This window comes from Doryrhamphus excisus, linkage group LG5, assembly GCF_037039965.1.
Source record: "Doryrhamphus excisus strain RoL-2023G ecotype Guam linkage group LG5, RoL_Dexc_Guam_v1.1, whole genome shotgun sequence".
NCBI lineage: Eukaryota > Metazoa > Chordata > Actinopteri > Syngnathiformes > Syngnathidae > Doryrhamphus > Doryrhamphus excisus.
The window spans coordinates 19,344,051-19,362,253 of NC_136361.1; the positions used below are offsets into that span (position 1 = coordinate 19,344,051).

The 18,203-nt window shown below is 41.3% G+C and overlaps 1 protein-coding gene across 1 annotated transcript in view; it reads left to right on the forward strand.

Moving 5' to 3' along the window:
• Positions 1-18,203, forward strand: part of rgs22 (regulator of G protein signaling 22) — a 42,820-nt gene that overhangs the window by 21,633 nt on the left and 2,984 nt on the right. The window contains exons 7-11 of the mRNA XM_058053566.2: positions 12,536-12,616; positions 12,712-12,893; positions 13,969-14,131; positions 15,665-15,829; positions 17,664-17,705. Coding sequence (XP_057909549.2) covers positions 12,536-12,616; positions 12,712-12,893; positions 13,969-14,131; positions 15,665-15,829; positions 17,664-17,705 — 633 coding nt within the window. The remainder of the gene's footprint in view (positions 1-12,535; positions 12,617-12,711; positions 12,894-13,968; positions 14,132-15,664; positions 15,830-17,663; positions 17,706-18,203) is intronic.

The window sequence follows — 18,203 nt, forward strand, 5'->3', positions numbered from 1 at the left end:
GTCGATTTTTTGCCTTTTTTTAAAGTTGTTTAAATGACATCTTCCTGGTCCGGGAGTTGGACAAAACCCACCACACATTAATCAGGGGTCCCGGCAGGACCTAAAGAAGGCAAAAAATCCCACTTTTCTGACGTTTTTTTTTTTTGCCCGTTTTTCAGGTCCGCGGCTGTCGATTTTTTGCCTTTTTTTTAAAGTTGTTTAAATGACACCTTCCTGGTCCGGGAAGTGGACAAAACCCACCACACATTAATCAGGGGTCCCGGCAGGACCTAAAGAAAGAAAAAAATACCACTTTTCTGACGCTTCGTTTTTTGCTCGTTTTTCAGGTCCGCGGCTGTCGATTTTTTGCCTTTTTTAAGTTGTTTAAATGACACCTTCCTGGTCCGGGAAGTGGACAAAACCCACCACACATTAATCAGGGGTCCCGGCAGGACCTAAAGAAGGCAAAAAATCCCACTTTTCTGACGCTTCGTTTTTTGCCCGTTTTTCAGGTCCGCGGCTGTCGATTTTTCGCCTTTTTTTAAAGTTGTTTAAATGACACCTTACTGGTCCGGGAAGTGGACAAAACCCACCACACATTAATCAGGGGTCCCGGCAGGACCTAAAGAAGGAAAAAAATCCCACTTTTCTGACGCTTCGTTTTTTGCCCGTTTTTCAGGTCCGCGGCTGTCGATTTTTCGCCTTTGTTTGAGTTGTTTAAATGACACCTTCCTGGTCCGGGAAGTGGACAAAACCCACCACACATTAATCAGGGGTCCCGGCAGGACCTAAAGAAGGAAAAAAATCCCACTTTTTTTGACGCTTCGTTTTTTGCCCGTTTTTCAGGTCCGCGGCTGTCGATTTTTCGCCTTTTTTTAAAGTTGTTTAAATGACACCTTCCTGGTCCGGGAAGTGGACAAAACCCACCACACATTAATCAGGGGTCCCGGCAGGACCTAAAGAAGGCAAAAAATCCCACTTTTCTGACGCTTCGTTTTTTGCCCGTTTTTCAGGTCCGCGGCTGTCGATTTTTCGCCTTTTTTAAAAGTTGTTTAAATGACACCTTCCTGGTCCGGAAAGTGGACAAAACCCACCACACATTAATCAGGGGTCCCGGCAGGACCTAAAGAAGGCAAAAAATCCCACTTTTCTGACGCTTCGTATTTTGCCCGTTTTTCAGGTCCGCGGCTGTCGATTTTTCGCCTTTTTTAAAAGTTGTTTAAATGACACCTTCCTGGTCCGGGAAGTGGACAAAACCCACCACACATTAATCAGGGGTCCCGGCAGGACCTAAAGAAGGCAAAAAATCCCACTTTTCTGACGCTTCGTATTTTGCCCGTTTTTCAGGTCTGCGGCTGTCGATTTTTCGCCTTTTTTAAAAGTTGTTTAAATGACACCTTCCTGGTCCGGGAAGTGGACAAAACCCACCACACATTAATCAGGGGTCCCGGCAGGACCTAAAGAAGGCAAAAAATCCCACTTTTCTGACGCTTCGTTTTTTGCCCGTTTTTCAGGTCCGCGGCTGTCGATTTTTTGCCTTTTTTTAAAGTTGTTTAAATGACACCTTCCTGGTCCGGGAAGTGGACAAAACCCACCACACATTAATCAGGGGTCCCGGCAGGACCTAAAGAAGGCAAAAAATCCCACTTTTCTGACGCTTCGTTTTTTGCCCGTTTTTCAGGTCCGCGGCTGTCGATTTTTCGCCTTTGTTTGAGTTGTTTAAATGACACTTTCCTGGTCCGGGAAGTGGACAAAACCCACCACACATTAATCAGGGGTCCCGGCAGGACCTAAAGAAGGCAAAAAATCCCACTTTTCTGACGCTTCGTTTTTTGCCCGTTTTTCAGGTCCGCGGCTGTCGATTTTTTGCCTTTTTTTTAAAGTTGTTTAAATGACACCTTCCTGGTCCGGGAAGTGGACAAAACCCACCACACATTAATCAGGGGTCCCGGCAGGACCTAAAGAAGGCAAAAAATCCCACTTTTCTGACGCTTCGTTTTTTGCCCGTTTTTCAGGTCCGCGGCTGTCGATTTTTCGCCTTTGTTTGAGTTGTTTAAATGACACCTTCCTGGTCCGGGAAGTGGACAAAACCCACCACACATTAATCAGGGGTCCCGGCAGGACCTAAAGAAGGCAAAAAATCCCACTTTTCTGACGCTTCGTTTTTTGCCCGTTTTTCAGGTCCGCGGCTGTCGATTTTTTGCCTTTTTTAAGTTGTTTAAATGACACCTTCCTGGTCCGGGAATTGGACAAAACCAACCACACATTAATCAGGGGTCCCGGCAGGACCTAAAGAAGGCAAAAAATTCCACTTTTCTGACGCTTCGTTTTTTGCCCGTTTTTCAGGTCCGCGGCTGTCGATTTTTTGCCTTTTTTAAGTTGTTTAAATGACATCTTCCTGGTCCGGGAATTGGACAAAACCCACCACACATTAATCAGGGGTCCCGGCAGGACCTAAAGAAGGCAAAAAATCCCACTTTTCTGACGCTTCGTTTTTTGCCCGTTTTTCAGGTCCGGCTGTCGATTTTTCGCCTTTTTTTTAAAGTTGTTTAAATGACACCATCCTGGTCCGGGAAGTGGACAAAACCCACCACACATTAATCAGGGGTCCCGGCAGGACCTAAAGAAGGCAAAAAATCCCACTTTTCTGACGCTTCGTTTTTTGCCCGTTTTTCAGGTCCGCGGCTGTCGATTTTTCGCCTTTTTTTTAAGTTGTTTAAATGACACCTTCCTGGTCCGGAAAGTGGACAAAACCCACCACACATTAATCAGGGGTCCCGGCAGGACCTAAAGAAAGCAAAAAATCCCACTTTTCTGACGCTTCGTTCTTTGCCCGTTTTTCAGGTCCGCGGCTGTCGATTTTTTGCCTTTTTTTAAAGTTGTTTAAATGACACCTTCCTGGTCCGGGAAGTGGACAAAACCCACCACACATTAATCAGGGGTCCCGGCAGGACCTAAAGAAGGCAAAAAATCCCACTTTTCTGACGCTTCGTTTTTTGCCCGTTTTTCAGGTCCGCGGCTGTCGATTTTTTGCCTTTTTTTAAAGTTGTTTAAATGACACCTTCCTGGTCCGGGAAGTGGACAAAACCCACCACACATTAATCAGGGGTCCCGGCAGGACCTAAAGAAGGCAAAAAATTCCACTTTTCTGACGCTTCGTTTTTTGCCCGTTTTTCAGGTCCGCGGCTGTCGATTTTTTGCCTTTTTTAAGTTGTTTAAATGACATCTTCCTGGTCCGGGAATTGGACAAAACCCACCACACATTAATCAGGGGTCCCGGCAGGACCTAAAGAAGGCAAAAAAATCCCACTTTTCTGACGCTTCGTTTTTTGCCCGTTTTTCAGGTCCGCGGCTGTCGATTTTTCGCCTTTTTTTAAAGTTGTTTAAATGACACCATCCTGGTCCGGGAAGTGGACAAAACCCACCACACATTAATCAGGGGTCCCGGCAGGACCTAAAGAAGGCAAAAAATCCCACTTTTCTGACGCTTTGTTTTTGCCCGTTTTTCAGGTCCGCGGCTGTCGATTTTTCGGCTTTTTTTAAAGTTGTTTAAATGACACCTTTCCTGGTCCGGGAAGTGGACAAAACCCACCACACATTAATCAGGGGTCCCGGCAGGACCTAAAGAAGGCAAAAAATCCCACTTTTCTGACGCTTAGTTTCTTGCCTCTTTTTCAGGTCCGCGGCTGTCGATTTTTTGCCTTTTTTTTAAAGTTGTTTAAATGACACCTTCCTGGTCCGGGAAGTGGACAAAACCCACCACACATTAATCAGGGGTCCCGGCAGGACCTAAAGAAAGAAAAAAATACCACTTTTCTGACGCTTCGTTTTTTGCTCGTTTTTCAGGTCCGCGGCTGTCGATTTTTTGCCTTTTTTAAGTTGTTTAAATGACACCTTCCTGGTCCGGGAAGTGGACAAAACCCACCACACATTAATCAGGGGTCCCGGCAGGACCTAAAGAAGGCAAAAAATCCCACTTTTCTGACGCTTTGTTTTTTGCCCGTTTTTCAGGTCCGCGGCTGTCGATTTTTTGCCTTTTTTAAGTTGTTTAAATGACATCTTCCTGGTCCGGGAATTGGACAAAACCCACCACACATTAATCAGGGGTCCCGGCAGGACCTAAAGAAGGCAAAAAATCCCACTTTTCTGACGCTTCGTTTTTTGCCCGTTTTTCAGGTCCGCGGCTGTCGATTTTTCGCCTTTTTTTAAAGTTGTTTAAATGACACCATCCTGGTCCGGGAAGTGGACAAAACCCACCACACATTAATCAGGGGTCACGGCAGGACCTAAAGAAGGCAAAAAATCCCACTTTTCTGACGCTTCGTTTTTTGCCCGTTTTTCAGGTCCGCGGCTGTCGATTTTTCGCCTTTTTTTTAAGTTGTTTAAATGACACCTTCCTGGTCCGGGAAGTGGACAAAACCCACCACACATTAATCAGGGGTCCCGGCAGGACCTAAAGAAGGCAAAAAATCTCACTTTTCTGACGCTTCGTTTTTTGCTCGTTTTTCAGGTCCGCGGCTGTCGATTTTTCGCCTTTTTTAAAAGTTGTTTAAATGACACCTTCCTGGTCCGGGAAGTGGACAAAACCCACCACACATTAATCAGGGGTCCCGGCAGGACCTAAAGAAGGCAAAAAATCCCACTTTTCTGACGCTTAGTTTCTTGCCCGTTTTTCAGGTCCGCGGCTGTCGATTTTTCGCCTTTTTTTAAGTTGTTTAAATGACACCTTCCTGGTCCGGGAAGTGGACAAAACCCACCACACATTAATCAGGGGTCCCGGCAGGACCTAAAGAAAGCAAAAAATCCCACTTTTCTGACGCTTCGTTCTTTGCCCGTTTTTCAGGTCCGCGGCTGTCGATTTTTCGCCTTTTTTTAAAGTTGTTTAAATGTCACCTTCCTGGTCCGGGAAGTGGACAAAACCCACCACACATTAATCAGGGGTCCCGGCAGGACCTAAAGAAAGCAAAAAATCCCACTTTTCTGATGCTTTGTTTTTTGCCCGTTTTTCAGGTCCGCGGCTGTCGATTTTTCGCCTTTTTTTTAAGTTGTTTAAATGACAGCTTCCTGGTCCGGGAAGTGGACAAAACCCACCACACATTAATCAGGGGTCCCGGCAGGACCTAAAGAAGGCAAAAAATTCCACTTTTCTGACGCTTCGTTTTTTGCCCGTTTTTCAGGTCCGCGGCTGTCGATTTTTCGCCTTTTTTTTAAGTTGTTTAAATGACACCTTCCTGGTCCGGGAAGTGGACAAAACCCACCACACATTAATCAGGGGTCCCGGCAGGACCTAAAGAAGGCAAAAAATCTCACTTCTCTGACGCTTCGTTTTTTGCTCGTTTTTCAGGTCCGCGGCTGTCGATTTTTCGCCTTTTTTAAAAGTTGTTTAAATGACACCTTCCTGGTCCGGGAAGTGGACAAAACCCACCACACATTAATCAGGGGTCCCGGCAGGACCTAAAGAAGGAAAAAAATCGCACTTTTCTGACGCTTCGTTTTTTGCCCGTTTTTCAGGTCCGTGGCTGTCGATTTTTCCCCTTTTTTTTAAGTTGTTTAAATGAAACCTTCCTGGTCCGGGAAGTGGACAAAACCCACCACACATTAATCAGGGGTCCCGGCAGGACCTAAAGAAGGCAAAAAATCCCACTTTTCTGACGCTTAGTTTCTTGCCCGTTTTTCAGGTCCGCGGCTGTCGATTTTTCGCCTTTTTTTGAGTTGTTTAAATGACACCTTCCTGGTCCGGGAAGTGGACAAAACCCACCACACATTAATCAGGGGTCCCGGCAGGACCTAAAGAAAGCAAAAAATCCCACTTTTCTGACGCTTCGTTCTTTGCCCGTTTTTCAGGTCCGCGGCTGTCGATTTTTCGCCTTTTTTTAAAGTTGTTTAAATGTCACCTTCCTGGTCCGGGAAGTGGACAAAACCCACCACACATTAATCAGGGGTCCCGGCAGGACCTAAAGAAAGCAAAAAATCCCACTTTTCTGATGCTTTGTTTTTTGCCCGTTTTTCAGGTCCGCGGCTGTCGATTTTTCGCCTTTTTTTTAAGTTGTTTAAATGACAGCTTCCTGGTCCGGGAAGTGGACAAAACCCACCACACATTAATCAGGGGTCCCGGCAGGACCTAAAGAAGGCAAAAAATTCCACTTTTCTGACGCTTCGTTTTTTGCCCGTTTTTCAGGTCCACGGCTGTCGATTTTTCGCCTGTTTTTAAAGTTGTTTAAATGACACCTTCCTGGTCCGGGAAGTGGACAAAACCCACCACACATTAATCAGGGGTCCCGGCAGGACCTAAAGAAGGCAAAAAATCTCACTTTTCTGACGCTTCGTTTTTTGCTCGTTTTTCAGGTCCGCGGCTGTCGATTTTTCGCCTTTTTTAAAAGTTGTTTAAATGACACCTTCCTGGTCCGGGAAGTGGACAAAACCCACCACACATTAATCAGGGGTCCCGGCAGGACCTAAAGAAGGCAAAAAATCCCACTTTTCTGACGCTTCGTTTTTTGCCCGTTTTTCAGGTCCGCCGCTGTCGATTTTTTGCCTTTTTTTAAAGTTATTTAAATGACACCTTCCTGGTCCGGGAAGTGGACAAAACCCACCACACATTAATCAGGGGTCCCGGCAGGACCTAAAGAAGGCAAAAAATCCCACTTTTCTGACGCTTTGTTTTTTGCCCGTTTTTCAGGTCCGCGGCTGTCGATTTTTCGCCTTTGTTTGAGTTGTTTAAATGACACCTTCCTGGTCCGGGAAGTGGACAAAACCCACCACACATTAATCAGGGATCCCGGCAGGACCTAAAGAAGGCAAAAAATTCCACTTTTCTGACGCTTCGTTTTTTGCCCGTTTTTCAGGTCCGCGGCTGTCGATTTTTTGCCTTTTTTAAGTTGTTTAAATGACATCTTCCTGGTCCGGGAATTGGACAAAACCCACCACACATTAATCAGGGGTCCCGGCAGGACCTAAAGAAGGCAAAAAATCCCACTTTTCTGACGCTTCGTTTTTTGCCCGTTTTTCAGGTCCGCGGCTGTCGATTTTTCGCCTTTTTTTAAAGTTGTTTAAATGACACCATCCTGGTCCGGGAAGTGGACAAAACCCACCACACATTAATCAGGGGTCCCGGCAGGACCTAAAGAAGGCAAAAAATCCCACTTTTCTGACGCTTCGTTTTTTGCCCGTTTTCCAGGTCCGCGGCTGTCGATTTTTTGCCTTTTTTTAAAGTTGTTTAAATGACACCTTTCCTGGTCCGGGAAGTGGACAAAACCCACCACACATTAATCAGGGGTCCCGGCAGGACCTAAAGAAAGCAAAAAATCCCACTTTTCTGACGCTTAGTTTCTTGCCCGTTTTTCAGGTCCGCGGCTGTCGATTTTTTGCCTTTTTTTTAAAGTTGTTTAAATGACACCTTCCTGGTCCGGGAAGTGGACAAAACCCACCACACATTAATCAGGGGTCCCGGCAGGACCTAAAGAAAGAAAAACATACCACTTTTCTGACGCTTCGTTTTTTGCTCGTTTTTCAGGTCCGCGGCTGTCGATTTTTTGCCTTTTTTAAGTTGTTTAAATGACACCTTCCTGGTCCGGGAAGTGGACAAAACCCACCACACATTAATCAGGGGTCCCGGCAGGACCTAAAGAAAGCAAAAAATCCCACTTTTCTGACGCTTCGTTCTTTGCCCGTTTTTCAGGTCCGCGGCTGTCGATTTTTTGCCTTTTTTTAAAGTTGTTTAAATGACACCTTCCTGGTCCGGGAAGTGGACAAAACCCACCACACACTAATCAGGGGTCCCGGCAGGACCTAAAGAAGGCAAAAAATCCCACTTTTCTGACGCTTCGTTTTTTGCCCGTTTTTCAGGTCCGCGGCTGTCGATTTTTCGCCTTTTTTAAAAGTTGTTTAAATGACACCTTCCTGGTCCGGGAAGTGGACAAAACCCACCACACATTAATCAGGGGTCCCGGCAGGACCTAAAGAAGGCAAAAAATCCCACTTTTCTGACGCTTCGTTTTTTGCCCGTTTTTCAGGTCCGCGGCTGTCGATTTTTCGCCTTTTTTAAAAGTTGTTTAAATGACACCTTCCTGGTCCGGGAAGTGGACAAAACCCACCACACATTAATCAGGGGTCCCGGCAGGACCTAAAGAAGGCAAAAAATCCCACTTTTCTGACGCTTCGTTTTTTGCCCGTTTTTCAGGTCCGCGGCTGTCGATTTTTTGCCTTTTTTTAAAGTTGTTTAAATGACATCTTCCTGGTCCGGGAGTTGGACAAAACCCACCACACATTAATCAGGGGTCCCGGCAGGACCTAAAGAAGGCAAAAAAATCCCACTTTTCTGACGCTTCGTTTTTTGCCCGTTTTTCAGGTCCGCGGCTGTAGATTTTTCGCCTTTTTTTAAAGTTGTTTAAATGACACCTTCCTGGTCCGGGAAGTGGACAAAACCCACCACACATTAATCAGGGGTCCCGGCAGGACCTAAAGAAGGCAAAAAATCCCACTTTTCTGACGCTTCGTTTTTTGCCCGTTTTTCAGGTCCGCGGCTGTCGATTTTTCGCCTTTTTTTAAAGTTGTTTAAATGACACCTTACTGGTCCGGGAAGTGGACAAAACCCACCACACATTAATCAGGGGTCCCGGCAGGACCTAAAGAAGGCAAAAAATTCCACTTTTCTGACGCTTCGTTTTTTGCCCGTTTTTCAGGTCCGCGGCTGTCGATTTTTCGCCTTTTTTTTAAAGTTGTTTAAATGACACCTTCCTGGTCCGGGAAGTGGACAAAACCCACCACACATTAATCAGGGGTCCCGGCAGGACCTAAAGAAAGCAAAAAATCCCACTTTTCTGACGCTTAGTTTCTTGCCCGTTTTTCAGGTCCGCGGCTGTCGATTTTTTGCCTTTTTTTTAAAGTTGTTTAAATGACACCTTCCTGGCCCGGGAAGTGGACAAAACCCACCACACATTAATCAGGGGTCCCGGCAGGACCTAAAGAAAGAAAAAAATACCACTTTTCTGACGCTTCGTTTTTTGCTCGTTTTTCAGGTCCGCGGCTGTCGATTTTTTGCCTTTTTTAAGTTGTTTAAATGACACCTTCCTGGTCCGGGAAGTGGACAAAACCCACCACACATTAATCAGGGGTCCCGGCAGGACCTAAAGAAGGCAAAAAATCCCACTTTTCTGACGCTTCGTTTTTTGCCCGTTTTTCAGGTCCGCGGCTGTCGATTTTTCGCCTTTTTTTAAAGTTGTTTAAATGACACCTTACTGGTCCGGGAAGTGGACAAAACCCACCACACATTAATCAGGGGTCCCGGCAGGACCTAAAGAAGGCAAAAAATCCCACTTTTCTGACGCTTCGTTTTTTGCCCGTTTTTCAGGTCCGCGGCTGTCGATTTTTCGCCTTTTTTTAAAGTTGTTTAAATGACACCTTCCTGGTCCGGGAAGTGGACAAAACCCACCACACATTAATCAGGGGTCCCGGCAGGACCTAAAGAAGGCAAAAAATCCCACTTTTCTGACGCTTCGTTTTTTGCCCGTTTTTCAGGTCCGCGGCTGTCGATTTTTCGCCTCTTTTTAAAGTTGTTTAAATGACACCTTCCTGGTCCGGGAAGTGGACAAAACCCACCACACATTAATCAGGGGTCCCGGCAGGACCTAAAGAAGGCAAAAAATCCCACTTTTCTGACGCTTCGTTTTTTGCCCGTTTTTCAGGTCCGCGGCTGTCGATTTTTCGCCTTTGTTTGAGTTGTTTAAATGACACCTTCCTCGTCCGGGAAGTGGACAAAACCCACCACACATTAATCAGGGGTCCCGGCAGGACCTAAAGAAGGCAAAAAATCCCACTTTTCTGACGCTTCGTTTTTTGCCCGTTTTTCAGGTCCGCGGCTGTCGATTTTTCGCCTTTTTTTAAAGTTGTTTAAATGACACCTTCCTGGTCCGGGAAGTGGACAAAACCCACCACACATTAATCAGGGGTCCCGGCAGGACCTAAAGAAGGCAAAAAATCCCACTTTTCTGACGCTTTGTTTTTTGCCCGTTTTTCAGGTCCGCGGCTGTCGATTTTTTGCCTTTTTTTAAAGTTGTTTAAATGACACCTTCCTGGTCCGGGAAGTGGACAAAACCCACCACACATTAATCAGGGGTCCCGGCAGGACCTAAAGAAGGCAAAAAATCCCACTTTTCTGACGCTTCGTTTTTTGCCCGTTTTTCAGGTCCGCGGCTGTCGATTTTTCGCCTTTTTTTAAAGTTGTTTAAATGACACCTTCCTGGTCCGGGAAGTGGACAAAACCCACCACACATTAATCAGGGGTCCCGGCAGGACCTAAAGAAGGCAAAAAATCCCACTTTTCTGACGCTTCATTTTTTGCCCGTTTTTCAGGTCCGCGGCTGTCGATTTTTCGCCTTTTTTAAAAGTTGTTTAAATGACACCTTCCTGGTCCGGGAAGTGGACAAAACCCACCACACATTAATCAGGGGTCCCGGCAGGACCTAAAGAAGGCAAAAAATACCACTTTTCTGACGCTTCGTTTTTTGCCCGTTTTTCAGGTCCGCGGCTGTCAATTTTTTGCCTTTTTTTAAAGTTATTTAAATGACAGCTTCCTGGTCCGGGAAGTGGACAAAACCCACCACACATTAATCAGGGGTCCCGGCAGGACCTAAAGAAGGCAAAAAATCCCACTTTTCTGACGCTTCGTTTTTTGCCCGTTTTTCAGGTCCACGGCTGTCGATTTTTTGCCTTTTTTTAAAGTTGTTTAAATGACATCTTCCTGGTCCGGGAGTTGGACAAAACCCACCACACATTAATCAGGGGTCCCGGCAGGACCTAAAGAAGGCAAAAAATCCCACTTTTCTGACGCTTCGTTTTTTTTTTTCGAAAATTAGGAAAATCAGGAAAAATAGGAAAAATAGGGAAAATTAGGAAAATCAGGAAAAATAGGAAAAATAGGGAAAATTAGGAAAAAATAGGAAAAATAGGTAAATCCGGAAAAATAAGAAAATTGGGAAAATTAGGAAAATTAGGAAAATCAGGAAAAATAGGAAAAATAGGGAAAATTAGGAAAAAATAGGAAAAATAGGTAAATCAGGAAAAATAAGAAAATTGGGAAAATTAGGAAAATTGGAAAAATAGTAAAAATAAGAAAAATAGAAAAAATAGGAAAATTAGGAAACTTAGGAAAATTAGACAATTAGAAAAACAGGGAAATTAGGAAAAATAGGAAAGATAGGAAAATTAGGAAAAATGGAAAAAATAGGAAAAATAGGGAAAATAGGAAAATTAGAAAATTAGAAAAAACAGGAAAAATAGGAAAATTAGGAAAATAAGGAAAAATAGGAAAAATAGGAAAAGTATGAAAATTCGAAGAAAATCGGGAAAATAAGGAAAAATAGAAAAATTAGGAAAAATAAGAAAAAAGGAAAAATAGAAAAAATAGGAAAATTAGAAAATTAGAAAAAACAGGAAAAATAGGAAAATCAGGAAAATCAGGAAAAATAGGGAAAATAGGAAAAATAGAAAAAATAGGAAAATTAGGAAAAATAGGGAAAATTTGTAAAATTGGAAAATGAGGGAAAATAGGAAAATTAGGGAAATTAGAAAATTAGGAAAAATAGGAAAAATAAGAAAATTGGGGAAAATAGTAAAAATTAGAAAAATAGGTAAATTAACAAAATTAGGAAAATTAGGAAAAATAAGAAAATTGGGCAAAATAGGAAAAATAGGGAAAATAGGAAAAATAGGAAAATAGGAAAATTAGGAAAATTAGGAAAAATATGAAAATTGGGGAAAATAGGAAAAATAGGGAAAATTTGTAAAATTAGGAAAATGAGGAAAAATAAGAACATTGGGAAAAATAGGGAAAATAGGAAAATTAGGAAAAATAGGAAAAATAGGAAAATTAGAAAAAATAGGAAAATTAGGAAAAATAGGAAAGATAAGAAAAATTGGGAAAAATAGGAAAATTTGGGAAAATATGAAAAACAGGAAAATTAGGAAAAATAGGAAAATTTGGAAAAATTGAAATTTGAAACATTGAAAAATAGAAAAATTGGAAAATTAAAAATAAAAAATTACCAAAATTACAAACATTAAAAACAATAAAAAATAAATTAAAAAATCAAAAATCAAAAATAATGTGGAGAATAAATAGATGACATCAAATATAAACAATGTACAGCGTAAACAGTAATTACTACAAATTACAATTACAATTGTTGTTTCTGTACATTGTTGCACAGTACTTCCTGCAGTGGTTATTGTCTCATTTATACTGATTACCGTAGAATACTACAGATGTTCAAAGTTATATTCATTCGCACAATACCACTTCTCAGCTCTATCTACTCTCGCTCTCTACTTAACTTTCCGTACTATTATTCTACGTTGAATATGGCAACAGGTAACAGATACTTCAGCTTGAGTGTGCGACACCATATGGCCTCTATGTCAGAAATTGAAAAACGGGCGAAAAAACAAAGCGTCAGAAAAGTGGGATTTTTTGCCTTCTTTAGGTCCTGCCGGGACCCCTGATTAATGTGTTTCTTTGATGGAACCTTCAAGTGTTCATCCTCTGTCTGCACTTGTTTAGGTGTGTGTGCATAAAGTGGAGCGCTGTGTGGACAGTTGGGAATACAGGGAGCTCCAGAACCTGTACACAGAATCTAAACAGGTCTGTTAGTATTGTCAATCACAAAGAAACACATAAAGGATTCAGGGTCAAATGTAATACTACCACATATTGTTGATGCTGTGTTTCCTAAACAGGTAACGCAGGACATGACAGCTTCATATAGTACTTCATCTAAGATGTTCCCTCAGAGCAAAGGGGCCCTCAGCTCTTGGTCCAATGTGCCTCGTCAGTACCAAGGTTACCGTTTAGGCTCCTTGCTTCGCCACTCTCATGAGATCTGGCACTTTATGTCCTTCCTCCAGAATAAAGATGCAAGGTCAGTTAGGTACATCCAATATCCATATAATCCTGAGTGGATACTCATTTGCATATCTCTGTGCTCTAAATTAATGTGCTATTAGACCCCTTTAATCCAGGGGTCTCAAACTCAATTTACTTGGGGGCCACTGGATCTTGGGTCTGGGTGAGACTGGGCCGCATCAGGTTTTTCATTTAAAAAAAATCAAAAAAACAAACGCATTTATTAAAAACAAAAACATTTCAAAAACTTCGCTTTGGTTCCAATTTTCTACAAGAAAAGCTCTGATAAAACATTCCACTGTTCTCAAATATTTTATTTTTATTTTTCTACACAAAATAAGATGAAAAATAAATAAATAAATCAAGAATAAAGAAAATCAATCAATTGGAAATAAATAAATAAATAAAATAATAAAACGGCAAATAAAAACTTAAGAAACCACATATAGTTGGTGGGTCGACAAATTATTTTTTTCAGATTAAAATGAACAAAGCATTATTAGAGCCCTGTAGACATGACAAAACACGACTATAGTCACATTTATACTCTTTTTATTTACAACATATTGCGCAACTGCAGGGTCTTGAGACACATGCTAACTCACAAACTAGAGAGCTAGCGACCTATAAACGGTAGCCTTCAAGTTATTTCCTTTAAACTTAAATATCCAAAAACTTACCACTTCCACACGGATAGGGAGGATAACTATTAACAGTTATTTAACCTTTAACATGAACATTAATCAAACATAATAATTTTTTCTGGGTACATGATACCATACAGCATCCATATCAAACTTGCGCGGGCCGCACTAACATTAAACTTTCATATCAAAGCGGGGGCCTCAAACTAGTGTCCTGCGGGCCACATTTGGCCCGTGGGCCGCGTGTTTGAGACCCCTGCTTTAATCGGTCACAGGTCCGTAATGGGCCTTTTACTGGGTCTAGATCAGGATCCGTCAATTAAGTCTCATTACAGTAATATTACTGACACTTACGTCAACGTCTTTGAATGCGTCTTCTGAATGTCTTGTATTTTATTTGAGTTCATTCAGCCTTTTAAATGCCTGAAATACTGTACATGTCATCAGTATCCACTTGGAATGCTGGCTGGACCTGGAGCAGTACAGGAGGACACCTCTTAGGAACAAAGCAGTGAGAGAGGACCGATCTTCAAGTATTGCGAAGAGATATCTCAACAGGAAGTACTTTTTCAGCAAGCGCAGTCCAGCCACAGCAGAGCAGCAAAATCATGTAAGTTTAAAAAGAAGTCCGTTCACATTTCGTGACAATGAAATAGATGATCTAGTTTGAATGACTGTAAAATTCATGGGAAAGAAACACAATAACAAAGTGCCCGTGACGTGACAATACAGATTTGGAGTGCAAACTTCCACTGAGACTTTCATATCAGATCTAATAAATAAGGCCTCCGCGGCTTTAATACAATATTCCACTTTAGACTTGCCGCTGACAGTTTGGACAGGGTGTCACTGAGGGATCAGACAATAAAAAAACATGGTTAGAATTGAAACGAGAAGAGGGAGACCTTTGTGGTTTGAATCCTCAGGATTGGAGCAGACCTAGTCGGACAACATCTGCAGTTTAAAGTTAGATTTCTACATTGCTGTATTAACTGCATAGAACAGGGGTGGGCAAACTTTTTGACTTGCGGGCCGCATTGATATGACAAAATTTACGGGGGGGCAGACTATATATTTTACACGTAACAGTCCACCTGGTATTATTGTATCTGTAAAATTGTCATGCAATCTGCTATTATTATTTATTATTTTATATTTATATTTAAATATTTAAAAAATAATAAAATATTATAATAATTACAATAAAATTTAAATAATAATTATTATTATTATGTAAAATATGCAAATATAACAATAATATTATATATAATTAATATAATAATTAGCATTAATATAATAATTATAATAATCATAATAGTTCTAATAATAATTATAATAATCTAATAATAATTATAATAATTATTATTATTATTATTATGTGCTTGTGTCCCTTTTTTCAGGAGCACTTTGTAAACAACAGACCATGTCAAAAAACGAAATTGATAAAACCATCAAAAGGTTGGCTCAGGCCATGATGCCAGGTTGTATGTTGAGTTTAAATGAAATACTTTGGAAAGATTGGGCGGGCCGTATTCAAACACTTGGCGGGCCGGATGTGGCCCCCGGGCCGTAGTTTGCCCACCCCTGGCATAGAACATCTAAATTGGCATTTGACATCTGTGGTCCAGTACAGATCCAGATCCAGTACAAGATCCTATATTCTGAGATAATATTAATAAACGAAAATAAAGGATTATTCATGCCACCAGTTTTCTGGTAGTGATAACCATCTTTAGTTACATTAGAGAAGTAAAACATTACCTCAAAGTGTAGTTCTGTACGGTGGCCATCTAGACATTTCAGGTACTCACCCCTATATGAGTAATGGTCTCACCTTAGTCACACCAATGAAATATTTCTGGCTCCAACCACAAACATAAACACATTGTTTATTCCATGTCTGTCGATTTGTATTCATAATACTATATAATAATTCCAGTGTTTATACCAGTATGGTAAAGAAGAATGTGATTGTGGGAATCATGTTGAGAATCGTATGATTCAGGAAATGACGTCTGGTTTCCCACAGTGGGAATGTTTTATCCGTCTTCCTCTGCAGCCTCATTTGTTCTTCATGTGGTTTGGCGTATAAACCTCAACTACAACAAAGAAGCCCGTCCATATTCTCTGTGTGTTTGTGTAGATATTACACCTGGCAGGTGGACTGGAGCATCTGAAACTGGATTGTCTCTCAAATGAAGTTACGGTGAAGATCCAGGATATCATCAGGAATCACATTGAGAAAACATGGCTGCCGCAGTTTCTGGCCACAGCAGAGTTTATAGAACGACAGAAACACAAACCACAGGTAGACCTTTTTTTGTCTCTCTTACACAAAGCCCAATCCCAGTCATAAAAATATCACAAATAAGTCAAGGACATCTACTACTGTAAATAAGAAACCATGTATTTTACATTATGGTATTACCACACATTCATAATTCAACATTCACAGCCATGGAAATTTGTGGATTATCATTTTTTTCTTCTCATTTACCCTCAGTCAGTGATTTTTATAAGTACATGATACCGCTGTTAAAAAAGTCTGCAATGTTTATGTCTTACGCTTCACTGATTTTGCAACACTATATTTTATAAACAATAGTTACATACAGAAAACAATGGGAAATACATTGGCGACTTGGTTAAAGTCAAAATGGACTCTAACCAAGTTTTTCCATAGAAAATAATGTAAATCCAATTCATCTGTTCCAGACACCCAAAAGATATGACACAAAACACATTTTATAGTTTTACATGAATAAAATAATACAAAAATTATTTGTGGATTATTATTATTTTTTATTCTAATTTACCCTCAGTGATTTTTATAAGTACATGATAATACAGGTCAAATCTCCAGCATACATGTATCGCAACGCAATGTTTACGTTTACGTTTATGTCTTTATGCTTCACTGATTTCACAACACTATATTTTATAGACAATAGTTACAGTTTAACATACAGAAAACTATGAGAAATACAGTGGTGACTTGGTTAACATCAAAATGGACTCTAACCAAGTTTTCCATCGAAAATAACGTAAATCCAATCCATCCATTCCAGACACCCAAATTTTATAGTTTTACCTGAATAAAATAATACAAAAATAATTACAAATAAATGATTACCTAGTTTTTGGGGACTATGTTTTGGTGTTTGGAGGTCAATCCCTTTTTTTTTTTTAAAGCTGATTCTGCACTCAAGAAAAAAACTGTTAAGGCCGTGTTACATAAAAAAAAAAAACAATGCTACAAACATGACATATGAAATGGAGAATTAACATTTTTGCAATAATTATGAATGTTAACCAGAGCACATGTTAACCAAGGTAGCACTGCACATACAAATGATGAATGAAATTGTTAAAAGAATATTTAACATGACTTTTCCCTTTATTGAAATTGATTAACACAGAGATGAGTAGACTGTTTCCACTCTTGTTTTTATTACTAACTTAACTTTAAAGAGTATAATAACTTATAACGTTATTGTAAACTTCAGTAACACTGAAAAACTGTGGATGGTGTGGAAGTTGGCTGTTTTTTTTTAATTCTTGCTGTTTAAAACCAGTAGACAGGAAGTCGCATACCCAAAGGAGGATGCGATCATGAGTTCCATGTGAACTTTAATTTAGAGGAGAAATAATTCAATATGTTCCAGTTTGTTGTCATTTCTACTAACGCACATCCATTTATCGCTTCTGCCATTTTCTGACTGCTTTCTGAGAGCGTGGACTTCATTTCCATATCATGCAGCCTTTGCTTCCTGCGTCCTTATGGCCTTGAGATAAGACGTCATGGCCTCTGCTATGTGAGAAACCACTAAATACAGTCAATGCTCTCAGGTTGCATCATCAGGTGGCAACACCTACACCACAGATTCCGCTGCCGTGCCTCATTATGTTATCAGGTTTACACAGGATGGCCAACAAAAGTCCTCTCATTGGGTACCGAAGTGGAGTGGTAGTTTAAAATTACATGCATGGTGACAGGAGACCAGTCGAAAGGACAGTAAAGCAGTTAGGAATCGGGCACACTGAAGATTAGGATTACTCTACAGACTGTGGAAGTTTTTTCCTCTCATCTCTTTGAATTAGTTTCTATTTCTTACTAATCTACTTGTATGTGTGCGTTGCAGCCCAGCTATCAAGGACACAAGACGAGGAAAGAAGCCTGGAAGGTAGGAACGACAACGACATCCACAGCGTTGGAATGGAGAAACAGAAGGCATTTTTTGGCCTGCAGTCATGTGATTTACTTCACCACTTGGCTCCCAGGGCTGGCTTTGTCAAACTTCATTTTGGCCTTGCGGGTTAATTTTCCCAAATGGGATCCAGGATAAATACGATTAAAGCATCAGCATAACTAAACTGGCTTTAATAGTCTGTGGAGTGTTCTCATGCGGCTCTGTTGTCATCCCCGCTGCTCGGCAGCACGACACAGATATAAAACATGAACATTTTGGAAGCAGTGTGATTATAGGATGGACTTTTCATACATGATTGTGACTTTCATCTTTATGATCATGATGTCATCGCTGGCAGAGAGCATCTTCCCTATGGAGGACCGTCATTATGTCAGTTTTGTGTGAGCTCATAGCTCGCACGGCATTGTTATTGTTGTTTTTATAGCGGGGCACTTCCACGGCGTCCTAAAACGTTGCTCACTCTCCTGTTGA